The sequence below is a fragment of the Suillus plorans genome (assembly GCF_016647745.1).
Source record: "Suillus plorans strain S12 chromosome Unknown HD556scaffold_30, whole genome shotgun sequence".
NCBI lineage: Eukaryota > Fungi > Basidiomycota > Agaricomycetes > Boletales > Suillaceae > Suillus > Suillus plorans.
This window is the reverse complement of record NW_024537414.1, coordinates 455,389-475,171: the sequence shown is the minus strand read 5'-3', so window position 1 is coordinate 475,171 and position 19,783 is coordinate 455,389. Positions and strand designations below refer to the sequence as shown.

The 19,783-nt window shown below is 47.8% G+C and overlaps 4 protein-coding genes across 4 annotated transcripts; 3 read left to right on the top strand and 1 right to left on the bottom strand.

Annotated features, from left to right (window-relative positions):
* Positions 1 to 1,704: 1,704 nt before the first annotated feature.
* HD556DRAFT_1443664 (uncharacterized protein) lies at positions 1,705 to 2,881 on the top strand (the record flags this gene model as incomplete). The annotated part of the gene is made up of 14 exons (XM_041306648.1): positions 1,705 to 1,776; positions 1,829 to 1,891; positions 1,955 to 1,987; positions 2,045 to 2,062; positions 2,119 to 2,151; positions 2,209 to 2,226; positions 2,283 to 2,315; positions 2,372 to 2,389; positions 2,446 to 2,478; positions 2,535 to 2,552; positions 2,609 to 2,641; positions 2,698 to 2,715; positions 2,772 to 2,804; positions 2,861 to 2,881. 14 exons carry the CDS (start codon positions 1,705 to 1,707, stop codon positions 2,879 to 2,881), a joined length of 444 nt encoding a protein of 147 aa, XP_041159977.1.
* Positions 2,882 to 4,095: 1,214 nt separating this feature from the next.
* HD556DRAFT_1270978 (glycosyltransferase family 15 protein) lies at positions 4,096 to 6,059 on the bottom strand (the record flags this gene model as incomplete). The annotated part of the gene is made up of 11 exons (XM_041299175.1): positions 5,749 to 6,059; positions 5,379 to 5,698; positions 5,190 to 5,329; positions 5,130 to 5,139; positions 5,052 to 5,082; positions 4,951 to 5,003; positions 4,825 to 4,898; positions 4,713 to 4,775; positions 4,413 to 4,660; positions 4,201 to 4,365; positions 4,096 to 4,158 (listed from the first exon to the last, which is right to left on the bottom strand). Exons 1-11 carry the CDS (start codon positions 5,791 to 5,793, stop codon positions 4,096 to 4,098), a joined length of 1,212 nt encoding a protein of 403 aa, XP_041159976.1. The 5' UTR covers positions 5,794 to 6,059.
* Positions 6,060 to 8,248: 2,189 nt separating this feature from the next.
* On the top strand, positions 8,249 to 11,513 carry HD556DRAFT_1308675 (CHAT domain-containing protein; the record flags this gene model as incomplete). Its single annotated transcript, XM_041300172.1, has 3 exons — positions 8,249 to 8,351; positions 8,399 to 8,496; positions 8,553 to 11,513. The coding sequence occupies 3 exons, from the start codon at positions 8,249 to 8,251 to the stop codon at positions 11,511 to 11,513; spliced, it is 3,162 nt and encodes a 1,053-aa protein (XP_041159975.1).
* A 2,847-nt stretch (positions 11,514 to 14,360) lies between these two features.
* Positions 14,361 to 15,317, top strand: HD556DRAFT_1527564 (uncharacterized protein; the record flags this gene model as incomplete). Its single annotated transcript, XM_041309348.1, has 6 exons — positions 14,361 to 14,874; positions 14,927 to 14,989; positions 15,053 to 15,085; positions 15,138 to 15,155; positions 15,212 to 15,244; positions 15,297 to 15,317. The coding sequence occupies exons 1-6, from the start codon at positions 14,803 to 14,805 to the stop codon at positions 15,315 to 15,317; spliced, it is 240 nt and encodes a 79-aa protein (XP_041159974.1). The 5' UTR covers positions 14,361 to 14,802.
* Between the last annotated feature and the right edge of the window lie 4,466 nt (positions 15,318 to 19,783).

The following is a 19,783-nucleotide window of genomic DNA, read 5'->3' as shown; positions in this document are numbered from 1 at the left end:
ACGGTCAAGCTGTCGATCTGCAAAGATATCGAAGAATGCGCACTTGGTCTGTGAGATCACGGATCATCGCCGGGAGTCAGAAGATATTGAGTCGTCAAACTGAAGCTCTCGGCGTCTCACGAAGAAGTTAAAGAGTGTTCGTGTTCGCTGTAGCCCGAGACGCAACTTTGATTTAGTGGGACCACGTGGGAACCTTGCCATATTAATAGAAAAAAGTTTAATTCGTTATTGGATCCGGAGCGACAATCAACTCTTAATGTACAACTCAGAATTTCCACTACCCATCTCTTTGCCTGTCCAGAATACCTGCTACTATCCGCGCTCATCTAGCTCCCAAATAAATGCATGCGCCCCCGCCGCACCAGACTCCACTGCATCTGTCACTTTTACTGTCCTCGTCCTCTGGTGATTGAAGGTGCGCGTTTGTGGCCGTGGCACGCGCTATCGTTACTCGTATGACCGCCATCGGTCTTCTCCATCAAAGCCTACCTTTCTCTGCAAAACTCATTCTATATCATACCGCTAATAACGCCGGTTACGCCGTCACTGAGTTATTCAATATCGATTCAAATATCTCCGGCCTTGATCGCATTTCATCCAGGGAGCCTGCGCTGGCACCACCGCTATCCAGCATCATCATCCTCGCACTTTCCAACGGCAACAATAACTTATACGTATCAATATGTCCGTTTCTGGATCCTTCGTTGAAGTTGGACGAGCTTTTTTTTCTGCATTTGTTTGGAAATCAAAATTTCTCGTGTCTCCTGATCTCGTGTGTTGTCTTTCTTAAATAGACTGTATTCCTTGAATCATGTTCATGCGGTTTACTAAACAGAATATGGATGATTAAGTACTCCGAAATTTTCCTAACGGCTGAGCGAAAGCAGGAAGTGGCAGGAGGGTCTCCGGAGGTCACACCCTGGCGCCGGGTCAGTATGAGGGTTTCGAGGCATAGAAATAACGCCAGGCTTCACGAGGTTGTATTGAAATTGGACATAGCGCAATGCGACAGGGCGCAGGTTGGAGATTAGATGTGATAGATGGAATGATACTGCAGGTCAGGCGTGATGTAGCAGACGAGTGATGCTAACCTTATACATGAGCAGAAAATACCTTACTGAGCGGGGTTGTAGTCTTGTTAAGGCCTCGGAGTCTGCTGTAAGTGAGATGACGTTTTGTCAAAAATTGAAGCCGAAGTCAGGAGGGACTTGGATCACGGGGACGCAAAAGTTTGACTATATAAAATTCAAAATTCAAAAATTGACTTGCAATATCAAATAAAAGGGGCTAACTGAATTTTCAAATTCTGCTAGCTGAAATGCGCAGATGTACCATTTTCTCCGTTTGTTGTTTACTGCCAATATGAGAGAGAGAACGGCAATTGTTGGTACTTTGTTACCCAGTCGGCCAGAAAGTATGTCGTGGCAGTAGTCCCGGTTTGCCACAGGGCCCTCCACTAACTCGGTACGCACTGCAAGAAATGTATAAGGTCCGGTTCTATCACAAATCTTGCATTTACCAGTAAATAGCATTCATTCCCATCGACTTGCCAAGGCCACGTATGCATCAGCAACTGTCTTGATTACATCTCCATTTTGCCAGGATGTCCGAGACATGATTTGACGCTCATCTGTGGAATATAAAACAGGTAGCACCAACAATCGAGTCGACAACAACATCCTTTACAAGTGAAATCAACTCATCATGTTTATCCGCCTCTCTACCACTTTCCTTGTGCTCCTCGGCCTGACGGCCATTGTCAGCGCTGGAGCGCCCGTAAGCCTCGCCTCGCGTCAAATCCTGTCATGTTGACACACGAAATCTCCAGCTTCCTCGTTCACCTTACCAGCCCTATAGCGGCAAGCGTGACTATGTCGCGAGGGTGGCCCGAGTAAGCCCAGCCTCGCATCAGATCTTACCTTGTTGATCTTACAATGTGCACTGATGTATGCAGTCTGAGACTGGCAGCAAGCAACCCGATGCCCGCGTAAGCCTTGTTTTGTTTTGCACCGAATATTTCAAACTTACTGTGTGATACATGCAGGCCGAACCTACCGCTCGTGTAAGCCTTGTTTTGTTTGCACCGAACATTTAAAACTCACCGTGTGATACGTGCAGTCCGAGACTGGAAGCAAGCAACCCGATGCCCGCGTAAGCCTTGTTTTGTTTTGCACCGAACATTTCAAACTTACTATGTGATGCATGCAGGCCGAACCTACCGCACGTGTAAGCCTTGTTTTGTTTGTACCGAACATTTAAAACTCACCGTATGATACGTGCAGTCCGAGACTGGAAGCAAGCAACCAGATGCCCGCGTAAGCCTATTTTGTTTTTCACCGAACATTTCAAACTTACCATGTGATACATGCAGGCCGAACCTACCGCACGTGTAAGCCTTGTTTTGTTTGTACCGAACATTTAAAACTCACCGTGTGATACGTGCAGTCCGAGACTGGCAGCAAGCAACCCGATGCCCGCGTAAGCCTATTTTGTTTTGCACCGAACATTTCAAACTTACTATGTGACACATGCAGGCCGAACCTACCGCACGTGTAAGCCTTGTTTTGTTTGCACCGAACATTTAAAACTCACCGTGTGATACGTGCAGTCCGAGACTGGCAGCAAGCAACCCGATGCCCGTGTAAGCCTATTTTGTTTTGCACCGAATATTTCAAACTTACTGTGTGATGCATGCAGGCCGAACCTACCGCACGTGTAAGCCTTGTTTTGTTTGCACCGAACATTTAAAACTCACCGTGTGATACGTGCAGTCCGAGACTGGCAGCAAGCAACCCGATGCCCGCGTAAGCCTATTTTGTTTTTCACCGAACATTTCAAACTTGACATGTGATACATGCAGGCCGAACCTACCGCAAAGTAAGCAGGGCGCGCGTGAGCTTTTTTGTACACAGGGACTCTCTGGAACCAAGCCCCGATGGTTAGTGAGACTTGTTCTGCATCTAATCTCATCATGTTGACTCACGGCGCACGGTACACAGGGCAACTGCTATGTAAAATCAGACCTATATGTAAAACCAGTTTACAAGACATATCAAATATGATAGAAGTAGCACTCACGAGGATACAAGGAAATTTTAAATGCCAGGCGCACTGTCGATTATGTGTCTGAGCCTACGCGTCTATGAAACGTACGTGAAGCTCCGAAGTCCAGGGACAAGTACTTACATATATAAAAATAAGTGCTCAACCGCTACAGGCATGATAAGTGGAACTAACGTGGAGAGGAACTCACTTTGTCCATCTGAATCGTGGTAATCCACATACACTCGTAGGATACAAGCTGCTGTCCTTGATTACTTCGTGGAATGATTTGGATGGTCGAAGCTGCAGCAACTACGGCTGCACGAAGTGTTAGTTACATAGATGGTATATGATAAAGACAGCGCGTATAATACAACTCTAAACGTACCTAGCTTATAATCAGACAAAAATCCGACACAAATTTTGCTCGCTCGGTCTGTCCTTCAAGCACGCGGAGTTTGAAATGGTAAGCGCAATAGATGATCGCCGGTCCAAACCAACACCCTGTGCAACCATTCGAAACCTTTTAATGCGTCATGTAGATTTATCACCGACCATCTTTAGATACCCATTTGCATGTACCACGGCACGCCAGCTGAGCGTGCTGATATTTTCCGGACTGTCATGCGACATCACTCAGTCTTCGCTATCGCTTCTTGCATAGAATAAGTTTGTCGCCTCTTCCATGCTTTCCCTTATGGTTCAGAAACAGGAAGCCCGATCTTTCTTCATCGTATGTATATTAATTGTCTTCAAGTTGGACTGGAAGTCCTACTGTGCGTTATGGATGTGACGCATATTAATGAGCGTGCACGTCATGCATTTACTCAGACTTTATGATTCCACGAGTAAAAACCAGAGCAATCGTGGATTATACGTTCATCGTAATCAATTCTATAAGTCAAAATCACATCATTGACTAGGTATAGTACAGTCCATCGTGAATACGCCTCTCAGAGGTAGACACTACAGATCGTGGAGTGCGGCATCTAGTGTCATATAGGGACACATTGCTCGCTGCTAAGAACATCGTGACAGCGCTGATGTTTCGGTCTACAATAATAGCTTATCATATTGGTAAAGGCATGAATATACCTGATAGTCTGAAGAAACAAGCTTCAGTGGTAGTTCAACATTTGTATAGAGATACTTGCCGACACTCTTATCAGGGTCGCACCAACATTTTCCTTTCGTGTGCACATCTCCCTGTGGACAGTGCTCGAAGTGGTCATGGCGATACCCTATGTCATTGAAGAAGTGAATTTGTTCCTTCTTCGCGAACAGTGCAGCTCCGATGCTATGAACTGGTGCATCTCCCCAACGCTATTCCAAATGAAACCATGTCCAAAGCTTGCAAACGCAAGACTCACCTCATAATAGAACCCACCCTGCTCATCGAGATAATCGAAGAATTTCGAATATGCCTCGCCTCTCCAGAAGTCAAGATCTGCGATTTCAAAGTTGCTCCAGACTGGCCACGTGTTTTCATTAACACAGGAAAACGTCGCGGTGTGCAGTAACCTACAGTGACACAGACTGTATGACTTTCCGCCATCATCAGAAAGAAATTCCATCGCATTGTCAGGAGCCACAGAGTCAGGATTAGCATCAATGAAAGCTACAGGAAGGTGAGATTGAAATCATAGTAAATGCCGAATAAGTACGCTTACACCTTACAGCGTCCCATAGCGTTGGGATGGTAGTTGGGAATTCGTATAATGTTATAGTAAAGCCTGTCGATGTTCGAGACTAGTGTATAATTGAAAGCATCGTTTGATTTACCATACACCTTGTTTTGGTCTTGCATCATGAGAAAGGGATCATAGTCCACGTCGCAGAAAAGCTGGATGTCTGGCCTGATTGGGGAATATAAGCTACATCGCATCTCCTTCGGCTGCGTTTACTCACTCGACTCTCCAATAGTACCTGTACTTCTGCAAGAGCTCGTGTCGATAGAAGAACTAGGAACTAGTCAGACAACCTCGCCAAGACACATTACGATCGCGTACTCCAGAATTGAAGCGACACATATTCCGGTATCTAGGAGCAGTTTGTCAGAAGCAGCGATGATAACTTAGCATACGCACGAAACGCTACCTGGAAAATCGTCACGCTACATGTATGCTTAGAACTGTAAGATAACCTACCTCCGTAAATCACATCGTTCTTAATCATGTCATCGCGAGACTTGCTTGCTCGTTCTTCATCAATCCACGATGGTTGATGCCAATGGTCGGATGGGATGAGACCGAATTCGACTGTGGCATTGGTCAAGGCCCATATGTGACTTTATAGCCTGTCAGCAGCTTCAAGAATTCGAGCGTAAAAGGGCGCACTGCTTGAAGCTCTGCGTAAAGGGCTTGTCGTTGAGGAAGACATAAGGATACTGGAACTTCCTGTTGAACCTATCCTCGAGTTGCTTCATACTGCTCATGATTCCCCAAAGCTCAGAGTTCCGTACAAGTACGACGATTGAGGCGTTCGCTCTGCGATCTTGCAAGTGCATGGACGAATCGGGCTGGCAGTACTCGTCGGGCGCGGGTGTTTTGTAGAGAGGGTTTGACTTTAGACCAGTCCATTGTTCTGCTATATTTGAGATGTATGTCGCCTTTCCGTATTCCTCATACGTAAAGCTCATGATGTAGTGAATTGAAATCTGTTCCAGTGTCAAGCCAGGTAAATTGTCGAGTTGACATGAACACGTACAATAACGCCCAAGACAAGTAAGATGTAACGCATCGGGGTCATCATCTTTCCACAATAGAACGAAAGGTAACTTGATGGTAAATGCAGGAGAAAAGTGGAAAGGTAAGACTGCTGTTGGTCGCGATCGACGGATTGTCAGCCGAAAACATCCGTTGCTCACGCCTATAATGAACTGCAGTGTGAAAGTTTTCCTCGATTCGGAGCTCCACGTAGTCTGTTCCCTCCTTCTCTTCTCGATGTTCAGTCTAGAAAAGATATCAACACACAAACCGCTACATATCGTTGTGCCTCGTCAATATATGTAGCCGTGATCGTGAAAATATGCAAAGACAAATAATGCGCGCCGCTGGAGCCATCTAATTCTGGTTTGGCGTGGAGAATCGTCTTCATCACTGACATCGATCGACGATGACTCCCTGTTCAAAGTTTATAGCGCCAATATCGCTATCCTGTTACAGATTGTCACTTGCGTCCGAACCGAGAACAAAAACCTTGTACTTCCGCTTTACCTGTCTCTTCTTCACAGGTGCTGGCGGTGATATTGAAGGATGGAAATAGAAATTTGCCTCAAGTTTTCTGCTTCATCTTCTTCGGACATGATGACTTGCTAACATTCATCGAGCCGCGCGCGTGATTTATGGATGGAGTGCTTAGATACAGACTTTGTGGCTGCTCTAAAGCAGTTGTGCAAGTAGTGAGAACGAGAAAAAAATGTTTGCTTTGTTGCAAGTAGGGCTCCCGATAGTGACCCCGACCTGTGCAAGAGTGAGCCGAGGTGAGCTGATATTCCCACATTAGCAGGAGTGAATGCGACGCACTGAAGTGAACCTTGAAGCGTCAATCCCTAAAATGTAGGAGCCTCAAGGGGACCCATCGAGGTGAGGCTACATGAGAAAACGGTTAGTAGAAAAAGTAGTAAGAAGGCACCCGCGTGAGCATAAGTGCGAGCATCTGTGTCAATACAGGCCCATCTGAGTTGATACGGGCATCCGTGTCAGTGCGGACATCTGCGTTGATGCGGAGATCCATGTCGGTACGAGCATCTGCGTCAATGCAGAAGTTCGCGTCGGTGCAAGTGTCTGCGTCAATACAGGCATCCGCGTCCACGAGAGTGGGGTAATCCACATGCGCACGGCAGTAGGTATTGGTAAGGAGGGTACTCACGCGAGCAAGCTTGAAAAATTAATGTGCCATAGCACCCTCAAGCTTTCTCGTGGCCGGCTTCCCCGCCAGACTTGCTTTCATTGCGTACGGATGCACACAATAATCTGGGCCATTAGAGCTCACTGGAGTTTGTAAAACAAAAGAAAATCCGAAAAGCGGCAGACTGCAGACAGGGCGCGGGAGCTCAGTGCTAGAGTGTAGCCTGCCAATGGTAGGCGGAGAAGAGAACCCACGTACTGCACAGCCGCTGCACGAAGAAGCCCTTGTTCTAATTTTAACCCTACAACAACCAACTCCCTCTGCTATTTCAAATATGATGTGCAAGAACTTGTCTTGTGCGCCTCAGCATAATATTGCACAAGGTTGCCTCAAGGTTTCCTAGGCCTCATGCACATGGTACATAGCCATATCAATATTAATATCGCCCATCAGGCCTCAGGCCTTCCGGCAGCGATCACATTCATCAATCGTCCTTCACCGAATAAGCATACAGTTTGTTGCATCCAAGTTGACATTCTTTTCTAATTCCTCTGTCCAGGCAAGATCGTCCTCCCACCCGTCATCAGCTCAATAGGACGAGTCGTACAGAATCATTCAGTTTCTCTTAGCGTGCTGTCTTCAGTGGTTTTAACATTGTTCGCATTGCCATACAAAATACACTGGATTCTACATCTCGCCTTGGTGTGCTGACGAGTAACATGATACAAGTCCAATTACTCTGAGACTCGCTCGACCTCAGCTGTCCACTTTCGCTGAAGACTGGTCATGACATTGTCTACTCTAGATTCTTCCACTAATCCTGGTGATCTTCATTCCCAGCGCTTAGTGCAATCATACCAGCGTCTATATTGTGCCAAACAGCCTTCGACAATATGGAAATGCACGTGTAGCATGACCTGAACCTCAACCACCCTCTCAGCTAAACTCTATCCACATACCATATCCTTACCCCCGTCTTACTTCTCACTGATTCCGTCCACACCACTCAGCCCATCTTCAATCACACCATGCCTGGTAGCTCAGAAAGCCGATATATCAGACTTGAAGGCGAGTCCCTCTATATTATGTTATCATCCTCACACAATATCTACAGTCATCAGCGGAAAGAATATTCAAGTTCCTTCCAAGCGCATTCCTGCTGGCATCTACATATCCATCAATGTCGACTCCAGGAGGCGCTGGAAATCAGCCATCAGTGTCTCATCGTCTGATCAATCTGTCCTGTGGAGGAATTCTGTCACTCTGTAAAGTCCATGGACATTGTCTGACGCGATGCGAGAACTGATCATCGGTTTATAGATCATCACACTCCTCACCTGCGTTTTCAGTGGAGATCATGGCGTCCTTTGAGCTTGGTCGAACGCTAGGCGGTGGAGAGGTCATCGGCAAACTTCAGATGGCGTGGGATGAGCTACTCGATCATGGAGATGAGCCATTTGGTGAGTGATTCGCTTCTCATTCATGTACATACACTAACGTCTTGTAGATATATCCTTCCCACCCGTACGCGGTGTCCACCCTTCCCTTGAGCTGAAGGCCGCCATTGTACATGCTTGCGACGATGAGGACGACGCACGGTTTGACGTGAGTGACACTGGCATCTGTCCTGTTGACTTTTGCTGACAGGACGCAAACTGCAGTCCCTCGTAGACTGCGTGATTGCTCGAGACACAGATGCGGGCCACGCACAATTGGCCACATACATGACAAGCGAGAACGTCTCTAACCTGAACGACGCTGTAGAGCATTTTCAGTTGGTTTTGGACCAGTTTCCGGTCAGCCATCCAGACCATGCAACGGCACTCACCAACCTCGCGTGGGCCCGCCTTCGAGGCTACATCCGCAATGATCTTCAAGACATTGATGCCACCACCTCCCTCTTCCGCGATGCCCTTGCATTGCGTACGCAGCGCCATCCTGATCATCACTTATCTCTATACAATCTCGCCCGAGCACTGAATTGGCGCCACAACAAAAAAAGGACTGCTGCCGACATCCGCGAAGCCGCCCAACTCTATCATGAACTACTGCCTCTCTGTCCAGAGGGCACTTACCTTCATACCATCGTAGCAGGGAATGGTGTCGATCATGTGGTCAGCGCATGCAACAATCTTCCAATAGACGCATCTGATGGGGGCATCCATCTTCGACGGGTCGTCCTCGAGCTATGTCCTCTGGGCCATCGACTCCGTCCCGCAGCCCTCGACGGGCTTGCACAAGCACTTCAAATACGCTTTGATCAGCACGGCAGCATTGATGATCTTGACACGAGCATACAACTTTGTCGTGAAGCTGTGTCTCTGTGCCCCGAGGGACATGCTCACCGTGATACCTACCTGGACAACTTGGCCGACTCACTCATGTCGCGCTTCCGACACCAAGGCAAGCCCAATGACCTCGATGAGGCCATCTCTTTGGACGAAGAAGCACTGTGCCTGCGCCCTGTTGGGCACGAATCTCGTGATTCCTCATTGAACAACCTAGGGCTCGTCCTCATCGCCCGTTTCAAGAAACGCGGCGACATTGACGACATCACCCGAGCTATCAGCCTCTATCACGAGTCACTGACGTTGCGCCCACCTGGGCATCCACGTCGTGACACCATGCTTAACAACCTTGCCCTCACGCTCAAAACTAGATATGACAAATCACATGTCAGCGAGGATCTCAACGAGGCCCTTGATTGGTATCGCGAATCCCTTCGGTTAAGGCGGCTTGACCATCCAGAGCGCCACACAACCCTTCTCGGTTTGAGCTCAGTGCTCTGCTCTCGTTTTACGGAAACTCAGAAGAATGAAGATGTCGAGGAGGCCATTACGCTTTGCCAACAATCATTGGCGGCTCTGTCTTCACTGCACCCAGATAGAACACTCAGCTACTGGTGGCTGCAAGTGGCTTATCAGTCTCGTTACCGGGTTCTATACGACCCTACTGATTTGTCACTTGCTGTAGAGAACTTCAGACTAGCATCAGGACATGCCGCACAAGGCTTTCCGCGACGTATTAAGATAGTTTGGTACTGGGTTGCTGCAGCAGAGGAGCACAACCATGCATCTGGACTCGAGGCCTACACAACCTTTTTCAACCTTTTTGACGGTCACTTGGCAACGCGATCATCGACAATTTCACGACGCGAAGCTGCCGCTGCCTTCCATTATGCTAGATCACTGCCCGTAGATGCAGCCTCATGTGCTATACGTCATGTCAATCTACGACGGGCAGTCGAGCTCGTGGAGCAGGGCCGTGGCCAGCAGTGGTCGCTGGCATCTCGACTCAGGACTCCAGTCGAAGACCTCGAGTCAGCAAATCCGACAATGGCGCACAATTATTTGGAGCTGAGCAAACTTGTTTCCAATGCAGCCCAGAGTTCTGCAACCATCACGGACAGAGCTGCTGCTGATCGGGAAGCTACAGGGTACAGGAGACTTACAAGGCAATGGGAAGCAGCGGTAGCTGAGATACGCGATCTTCCGGCATTCTCGCGGTTCCTGCTCCCACCTTCATATGAAGACCTCCAACCCGCAGCACGCCAAGGACCCGTCATCATCCTCATTGCGAGTCAATACTCGTGCAGCGCCATCATCGTCCCGACGTCAGGAGACCCCTATCATGTTCCCTTGCCTTCTGTCGCCCTTGCAGATCTGACCAATCTCAAAGATCGCTTCGCCAGGGCAATACGAGAAGCATCTCGAATGAACCCAGGGGAGTCGAGGACGGATCTAATAGTGCTCTTGCGGATAATATGGGACCAGATTATGTTGCCCATCGTCGACGTACTCGAGCACGTCCTCAAACTAAAGCGCCGCTCTCGAATCTGGCTGTGTCCCACTGCAGCTTTCACGCCCATTCCTCTTCATGCAGCTCACCCGTTTCAAACAAAGGCGGATCGTTCTGGGAAGGAGCCATGCCTGGAGGATCTCTACATCTGCTCTTACACGCCGACACTTTCGGCTCTGATCAGATCTAGACAGTTGATGAAGAAGCGCGTGCCTCCGTCCTTTGTGGCGATCGGACAGGGTCAACCGGGTGCAGGGAAAGGTAAGGCGCTGTTGGCCGTCGACAGCGAGCTCGAGCTTGTCCATAAGCTCGTCCCTGCGACGGCCAACCGCACCACTATTTCTGGCGATGAAGCCACACGAGCAGGTGCACTGTCAGCTTTGCAGCAGAACACCTGGGTGCACCTGGCTTGTCATGGGAAGCAGGACCCTACGCAACCTTATGATTCGCATTTCGTCATGAGAGACGAACATCTGACGCTGCTCGATATCATGGAGAGACATATTCCGCAGGCCGAGTTCGCGTTCTTATCGGCTTGTCATACTGCCGTAGGCGATGAGGAGATGCCGGACGAAGTGATCCACCTCGCAGCTGGTATTCAGTTTTCAGGGTTCAAGAGCGTCGTTGGCACGCTGTGGGAGGTCGACGATGCTGTCGCAAAACACGTCGTCGAAGCTTTTTACGGGTATATGTTTGGAGATTTGAAGAATGGTGGTGTCATGGACTGCACGAGAGCAGCCTGGGCGCTCAACTGTGCTACGCACGTGGTGAAGACGAAAGTGCCGCTCGAGCAGAGGATGGTTTTTGTTCATATTGGTGTGTAGTTCTACGTCGTATTGCTGTCGTCTGGTATATATTCACATTTTGTTGATCTGCGCTCCTCTTTCATTCTGTTGCACAAATAACCCTGATAAATATTCTTACACTCTAGTTCGTATACCCTGCCGTGTTTTTTTTCGACTAGAGTGTTCACTCAAGTTCTTGTGTACACGACTCGTTTACAACTTCGGAGTCGTCTGCTACTGGGGTACTCAGATAGTGGGAGTTAGACCAGTCAAGCCTACCCGCGCCTTCAGGTTTCACCCCTTCTGCCTCATCGAACCTCGACTAACCACCGCCAATACAATCAATGCCAGTTATAAGCCGAGTCAAGGCAGAAGCAAATATCGGCTGGTTGCTTCGACTTGTGGCCCGTATGTGCACTGCTTGCATTCGCTCCAAAATAAGTCCTAATCTGCCCATGAAGCATGCACTTGGTGTAGTATGTGTCGTGTCGTGTCCTGCTCAGGACCACTTTGACGCGACAATTTCAGCCAAGATATGGCCGGTACTATTTGATATTTGTTTCCTATGGTAGACATTAATGATCAAAAACGTACCCGTACTTGTGCAATGTGAAGTGCTCGGTACCTCCTTGACACATCTTCAAACCTACCTCCCGTTAACATTGAAACGAAGTTGTGAAGTTTTTCAGTGATAGGCGTATTCACTGATGCGCCTTTGACTACTGTCAGACTTTCTGGGACATCTTGTGGCTGATGCGCGTGTAGAAATTGTAGCTGGATATCGGAAAGGCTGTCAGTATTTCAGACAGATGAATTCGAAGGGGTGGGTGTAGATCTGTACATTGTGAGATCAGCATAGGAAATACACCAAGCGGAACCTATCAAAGTGTCTTCTATGCTCTTGTCGAACATTGGTCCGCCTGCATCCAGCACTAAAATCAAAGAGCTACCGTGACAGAGCTAGTGGCCACGTCCTCCAAAGCCAACGTGAAAGGGAATCCTCGCGTTCGATGTGCTCTCGTTATACTTGTCTTTTCGTCCGGGATAACTCCTTCAGTAACGCTCAATATCTGTCTTTTGTATCAATGCAGTATTTTGTAGATGCCAAAACTAGATTGACATATGGGCTAGGCGACATCCAACGCTTTACAACCAGTGCCCGCGTAAGTCTTGTTTCGCATTGAACTTTTAAAACTTACCGTGCAATACATGCAGGTCAAACTTATCGCAAAGTAAGCAGCGCACGCGTAAGCCTTGTTGTAGGCAAGAAATCTCTAGAACAAAGCTCCAATGGTTAGTAACCAAGGGCCGGACCTGGGGTAACAAAAGCCAACGAGGAGTGTCACTCCGCCAGCAGGGAGTCGGGACGAGTTGCTTTTTGACTTTTTGATGTTCATTCCGTTGCTAGGTGCTGTCAGTCTGTCACTGGCAGTTCGCGGAAGTAATTGTCATTCATGATAGAAGCGCCGCGGCCAGCTGTAAGTTGTACGGTGGATGTTCGCTTACATTTTGGTCCCAAAGCCATGGCTACTAGACTAGTACTAGTGAAGTAAAAACACAAAATTTCCACCTGCGTCTGATCAAAAAGGAAACGTGCCCTTCGATGCACATTGCACACAACCTGAGAGCTAAAAATCTCGTCAGTTACATAACTACGTGACGGTCAGGCTGTGGATCTGCAAAGATCTCAAAGAATGCGCACTTGGTATGTGAGATCACAGATCATCAACGGGAGTTAGAATATATCGAGTCGTAAACCTGAAGCTCTCGGCATCTCGCGAAGAAGTTAAGGACTGTTTGCTGTCTACAAGCCCGGGCGAGACGTGTCACGCGACACGACTTTCAGTGTGAGGGTACGTGGGAACCTCGCCAATATACTTCATATCAAATTTGAAAAAGTTTAATTTGTTATTGGATCCGGATTCCGGAGCGACAGTCAACTCAACGTACAACTCACATCTCTTTGCTTGTCCAGAATACCTGCTACAGTGCTACTATCCGCGCTCATCTAACTCCAAAATCAACGTATGCGCCCCCACCGCATCACTCATCCGTCACTTTTATTGTCTTCGTCCTCTGGTGGTTGAAGGTGCGCGGGCCATCGTTGCTCGTATGAACGCCATCGTCCTTCTCCGTCAAAGCCCACCTTTCTCTGCCAAACTCATTCTATATCATACCGCCAACAACGCCAGATACGTCGTCACCGAGTTATTCGACATCGATTCAAATATCTCCAGCCTTAATCGCATTTCACCCAGGGAGCCAGTGCTGGCATCGTCGCTATCAAGCATCATCATCCTCGCACTCGCAAACGGCAAAAATAACTTATACGTGTTGTCCGTTTCGGGATCCTTCGTTGAAGTTGGACGAGTCTTTGTTTTTCTGCATTTATTTGTTTGGAAATAGAAATTTCTCGTGTCTCCTGATCTCATGTCTTGCCTAAATAGACTTTATTCTTTGAATCATGTTCATGCAGTTTTCTAAATAGAATATGGGTAATTAAGCACTCCGAAATTTTCCTAACGGCTGAGCGAAAAGTAGGAAGTGGCAGGAGGTCACGCGCTGGCGCCGGGTCAGCGTGAGGGTTTCGAGGCACAGAAGCAACGCCACTGCGCCAGGCTTCACGAGGTTGTGTTGCAATTGGACCTAGCGCAACGTGGCAGGGCGCAGGTTGGATGTTAGGTGCGATAGGTGGAAGGATACTGCAGGTCAGGCGTGATGGGCAGCAGACGCGTGCTGCTAACCTTACACATGAGCAGAAAATACCTTACCGCTGAGCGGGGTTGGAGTCTTGTTAATGGCCTCGGAGTCTGCTGTAAGTGAGGTAACTTGTTTTTGTCAAAGTGCTTCAGCTTCCGGTGGGACTGGATCTACGCCAACATTTGACTTGCAAAAGGGGCCAATTGAATTTTCAAATTCTGGTCTATCAACGATATAAAGATAACGGAGATAGCTTTGAAATGTACCAATGGATTTTTTCCATTTGTTGTTTACTGCCAAGATGAAAGAGAGAACGGCGATTGTCGGCACTTTGTTACCTCAGTCAGCCAGAAAGTAGGTCGTGGCAGGAGTTTTGGTTTGCCACAGGGCCCTCCACCAACTCGGCACGCACTGCAGGAAATGTTTAGAGTCCGGTTCTATCACAAATCTTGCATTTACTAGCATTCGCATTGACTTGGGCCACGTATGACATCTTCACTGAATGATGACATCTCCAGTTTGCCAGTATGTCCAAGACATGACTTGACGCTCATCTGTGGAATATAAAACAGGTAGCACCAACAATCGAGTCGACAACAACATCCTTTACAAGTGAAATCAACTCATCATGTTTATCCGCCTCTCTACCACTTTCCTTGTGCTCCTCGGCCTGACGGCCATTGTCAGCGCTGGAGTGCCCGTAAGCCTCTCCTCGCGTCAAATCTTGTCATGTTGACATACGAAATCTGCAGCTTCCTCGTTCACCTTACGAGCCCAATAGCGGCAAGCGCGACGATCTCGCGAGGGTGGCCCGAGTAAGCCCAGCCTCGCATCAGATCTTACCTTGTTGATCTTACAATGTGCACCGATGTATGCAGTCCGAAACTTTCACAAAGCAACCAGACGCTCGCGTAAGCCTTGTTTCGTACCGAGCGTTTCAAACTTACTATATGATGCATGCAGGCCGAACCTACCGCTCGTGTAAGCCTTGTTTTGTTTGCACCGAACATTTAAAACTCACCGTGTGATACGTGCAGTCCGAAACTTTCACAAAGCAACCAGATGCCCGCGTAAGCCTTGCTTCGCACGGAACTTTTCAAACTTGACATGTGATACATGCAGGCCGAACCTACCGCAAAGTAAGTAGGCCGCGCGTAAACCTTGTTGTACGCAAGGACTCTCTGGAACCAAGCCCCAATGGTTAGTGAGACTTGTTCCGCATCTAATCTCATCGTGTTGACTCACGGCGCATGGTGCACAGGGCAACTGCTATGTGAAATCAGACCCATATGCAAAACCAGTTTACAAGACATGTTAAATATGATAGACGTAGTACTCACAAAGATACAGAAAATTTTGTCAGACGTACTGTCGATTGTGTGTCTGAGCCTACGCGTCTATGAAACTTGCGTGAAGCTCCGAAGTCCAGGGACAAGTACTTACATCTTATAATAATTTAAAGCGGGAGTAAGCCCCCTGCGAATAAGGCTGTCCTACATAGGGTCTTCGACCCCAATGGACAATAAATCTGATTTTTTTTTAAAAGTACTTACATGTATAAAAACAAGTGCTCAAACGCTGCAGGGAGTATAAGTGGAACTAACGCGGAGCGGAACTCACCTTGTCCATTTGAATCGTGGCAATCCACATACACTCGTAGGATACAAGCTGCTGGCCTTGACTACATCGCGGAATGGTTTGGATAGTCGAAGCGTCTTAAAGCAATTTGAATGAATAGAAGTTAGCGGGAGGAAAAATGCTGGGTTGGACCGTACATGAACCGTAGAGCGTGATTTGAACAAGCTGGGCCAGAAGAGCGTTGGTAGCATCAATCGGATTCGACTGCGTTGCAATGATGAACGCAGCATTGACGGCAACATCTACTATCAGTTTCTCGTGTCAACAGAAAAACGTGCACGATTTCACATACAAAGATCACCATTATTGTTGTACTCGCACCTTTCTAACATCTTGTCGTCATATTTACCGGTCGCTTTTTGTACGCCAAACAAAATCTGGAACGGGTAGTATTTCCTCTCGGCAATTGTTGGATATCGAGAAGGTCAACCTGCTGGATAAGACCGTTGGGCTAACCATAATTGAACCAACATATTCCATTCCTACGCGCAATTACGCCATTGGCTAAGAACTCACTTCAAGTTAGACTTGTCGTTGCTTGCTGTGTGTTTCTTTGCGTTGGGATCACCCGAATCCATGTTGAAAACTTCGAGGTGGCGTAATAAGGTAGCAGTGACGGAACACGGGCGCAGAAAATAGCGCTGGTAGTACTGTAGTACTAGTATGAGATCTTCACAGGTTAGTAGTTGGTCAGGGCCACAATACCTAGTAGTTACCTAAGTAACTGCGAGTCCGTGACAACGCCGACACACACAAAGTCTGGAAACTCCGAGGTCGACCACCACGACATCACAATTGCTACCAGCTATGCTCTGGTTACTCTAGTCGATGAAACTTCCAGTTCGGCATATGACAAGTTGCGAGCGAATCCTCAGGCCTGCAGGCTTGACGAGGGTGGTAATTGCAATCGTCGGAATAAAGACTGCATATTATCGCCTAAATACCTGGTATGGCCACCACGCTGACACCCAAGAAGCTTTGGCCAGATAGTGCCTTGCAGTGTGAAGTTTGCTAGTACCATCGATCTACTGATTCCGTTGCGCCACACGAGCGTCACGGGCCAAACAAAGTTCAACAACTTATACTGCAGTTGCACTGTTGCACATACTAGTGGCAACATATATATTTCTCTGCTTCATGGACACTTGGCGTGTACAATGCTCACAGACGACTCGGATTCACGTCTGGCCATTGAAACTGCTTCTGCTCGTAACTCCCTTTCACTTATCATATGGGCACGACACATTAGATAGCCTAGTTCAAGGCGGTGACGTATGACACCACTTTCTTTGTGGTGGTTTATCACGATGGGTTTTATACCATTCATGTTATGTTGTGCGTCCCTCCAAGATTGGCCGGGGCCACCGTCGCATGCGGCGCCTTGGCACTCTGCTCACGCACCCGACACAGTTCCTGCTACCTCATCAATAGAGACACACAGTCCACACGCTGTGCTCATGGCATCCTGGTGGTAAGCACCGCATTTACTGAAGGTCATCATCGTGTGAGCTCAATGACCCCCAGATGACATGATCATCCTGTTGCAATTGGTGAGATTTCCTGTCATATTCGCATGATGCTAACCTTCAGTGCAGGTCGGGCTATAACAGATGGAAACGTAGTCAAAATTCCTCTCCTCTCACCTAAGTTCAACCTCCCACCGACTTCGCTCATACCCCTCATTTAAGTTCTAAGGTCATACTTAGTATCGCTTTGTCTGTCGTCTTCTTTTCGGCGCGGCGTACCGAGGTGGTTTTGAAGGCGAGGTATCGCGCATACGCCACTCACCAAGAGTGTGTTGCTATGTTCGTGTTTCTGCTCACCCCCGCAGCGCTACTGAGCCATCAAGGAAGACAAGAAGCTATTGAGGCGCCGGTTGGTACTGGATTGAGCTCCGAAGGAGAGAGGACGCAGGTGTCTTTGTAAATGGACGAAACGAAGATTCTCCGTTATTCCACCAGCAATTTCGGGAGTGAGCAGAGCCGAGTAAGACTTTGCAACACATTCATGTCGTATTCGATTTCTTGGTCCATCTCCTTCTCTCGCCCTCACCATTGTGATATTTTGTTACTGGCTTGAAGTTGTTGTTTTGAATCTCTTGATGCACGCAGTCTGTAATGTTGCCGCACAGTCTGAGTCGACCTTGCATCACCGTGCAAAATTGTTTTCAGCGCTGATGTCTCAGCTGCTGCCAGTAAGTGCTGGATGGTATCAATGAACTCGAGAAATGCATCGGTGTCGAAATATATTTATTGTAATTCACTGCCTGCACGCTTATATTTACAACTCACATCACACTCCAAGTATCAAGATGCACACAGTATACATGTAATATCCGGAGGGAGTTACAGAAAAAATGAGAGCTCGAATATGTACAACAGAAAGGTAACGAAAGTGTAGCTGAGTCGAAGATATGCGAATCAAGTGTTGTGATCCCCAGCAGCCTTGGCATACCGGATGTAAGTACCACTGTCTACCAAAACGATAGATAATATAATACATAATGCCCGTCAACTGTGACAGAATGTGGCGAATTTTGCGAACGAAGACCGGTTAGATGAACCGTACAAGGAGAGTGGTAATGTACAGTGATAGTGACGCGGTTGCGAGAGATGAGCTGTAGTGGTCAAAGAGATACAGACTCAGTCGTTGGCAGCAAGGAAGGGAGAAAAGAAACATACCGGTGTGATGCTGATCATGCGATGACGCAGTAGCAGTTGGCATTGCCATAGTGCTCCTGGTCAACTGGTACTTGCGCTTGCGTCTCTTCAGAAGAGACAGGCGTCGAGGAGAAGGCAGCAAGTGTGAAGAACGAATCCATGGCTTAATACAGGAGGAGTCGGGAGATAAGTCGAAGTTGTAGAGTTTGTAGTACAGTAGAGCTCAGGAAGCCCTGATATTGTTAAAGGGGAGTCGCAGGTATTGGTGGGTCCTCCTCTCAACTCTCATATATTTATCCGCTTCGACCAGGCATCGCCACCGGTGAATTCGAAGGAATCAGGATGCTGACAATTAGCGTGGTATGCAATGTTCGTCGCCAAACATGGATTTACCCGCGGATATGAAACCGGTGAAAGAAACGCACTATTGTCCATGAAACAGGATTGGCCCATGGTGCCGTGAGCAGAGCAAGCCATATTAATGCGCCTCGTTGGTCAATCGTTGGTCTGTAACTTTGCACCATATCCATCCGGGAAGACAAAAGACCAGCAGCACCCGATTATGTAAGCTACAAAGTTGTTAGCCAATCAACGTTGATTCATCGTTTATCTCATGCAGGGTACATTCTATTCTTATTGTTCGGTAGCTCCGGGTTACCTTGGAATCGACGAGTAGTCGGCGAAGTTCGTTGGCAAAGCGGTTGACAATAAAACGACTAGTATGAATCGGGATTGGTTCTGAGAGAAATGAGGATCAGGCAATTTATGAAGCAACCACGATATGCTGGTTCTTTTGTCTGGACAAGTTTAGAGTGCAGACACTGTAATTGTTTCGTGGCCAAATAGACGGGTGCAACTACTGTTGGAATACCAAGTACGCCCGCAGTTTCGTTATTGTCCAGCGACATGTATCTTTTCCCTCGTTGATTATGTGCTCTTATGATACTACCTACCATTGTATACTGAATCCTTTGATTGCTTTGGCCAGCACCATTTTTTCTCTTTTGCTATGGCTCCACACACTTACAGGATCCCTCGATCTATTCAAACTACTACTGATACGAGCCGTTACCTCAGATGTTTGCCTTCGCGTGCACGATCTGAGTCTACTTGATTTAGACCCACGCGAATTGTTTAGATCCTTCAATCACCGGAACGCATGTTATCCCGATGGTCATTTAGTAAATCGAGCTCCCTCCAATGTCCTGAATGAAGTCAGTGTAGGAAGAAAAGCAATCCTCGGGTGCATATATGTAGTCAGTCTCGTCCTTTAAAAGAGACGTTGTCACTCTGGAAACAATAGAGGGAATT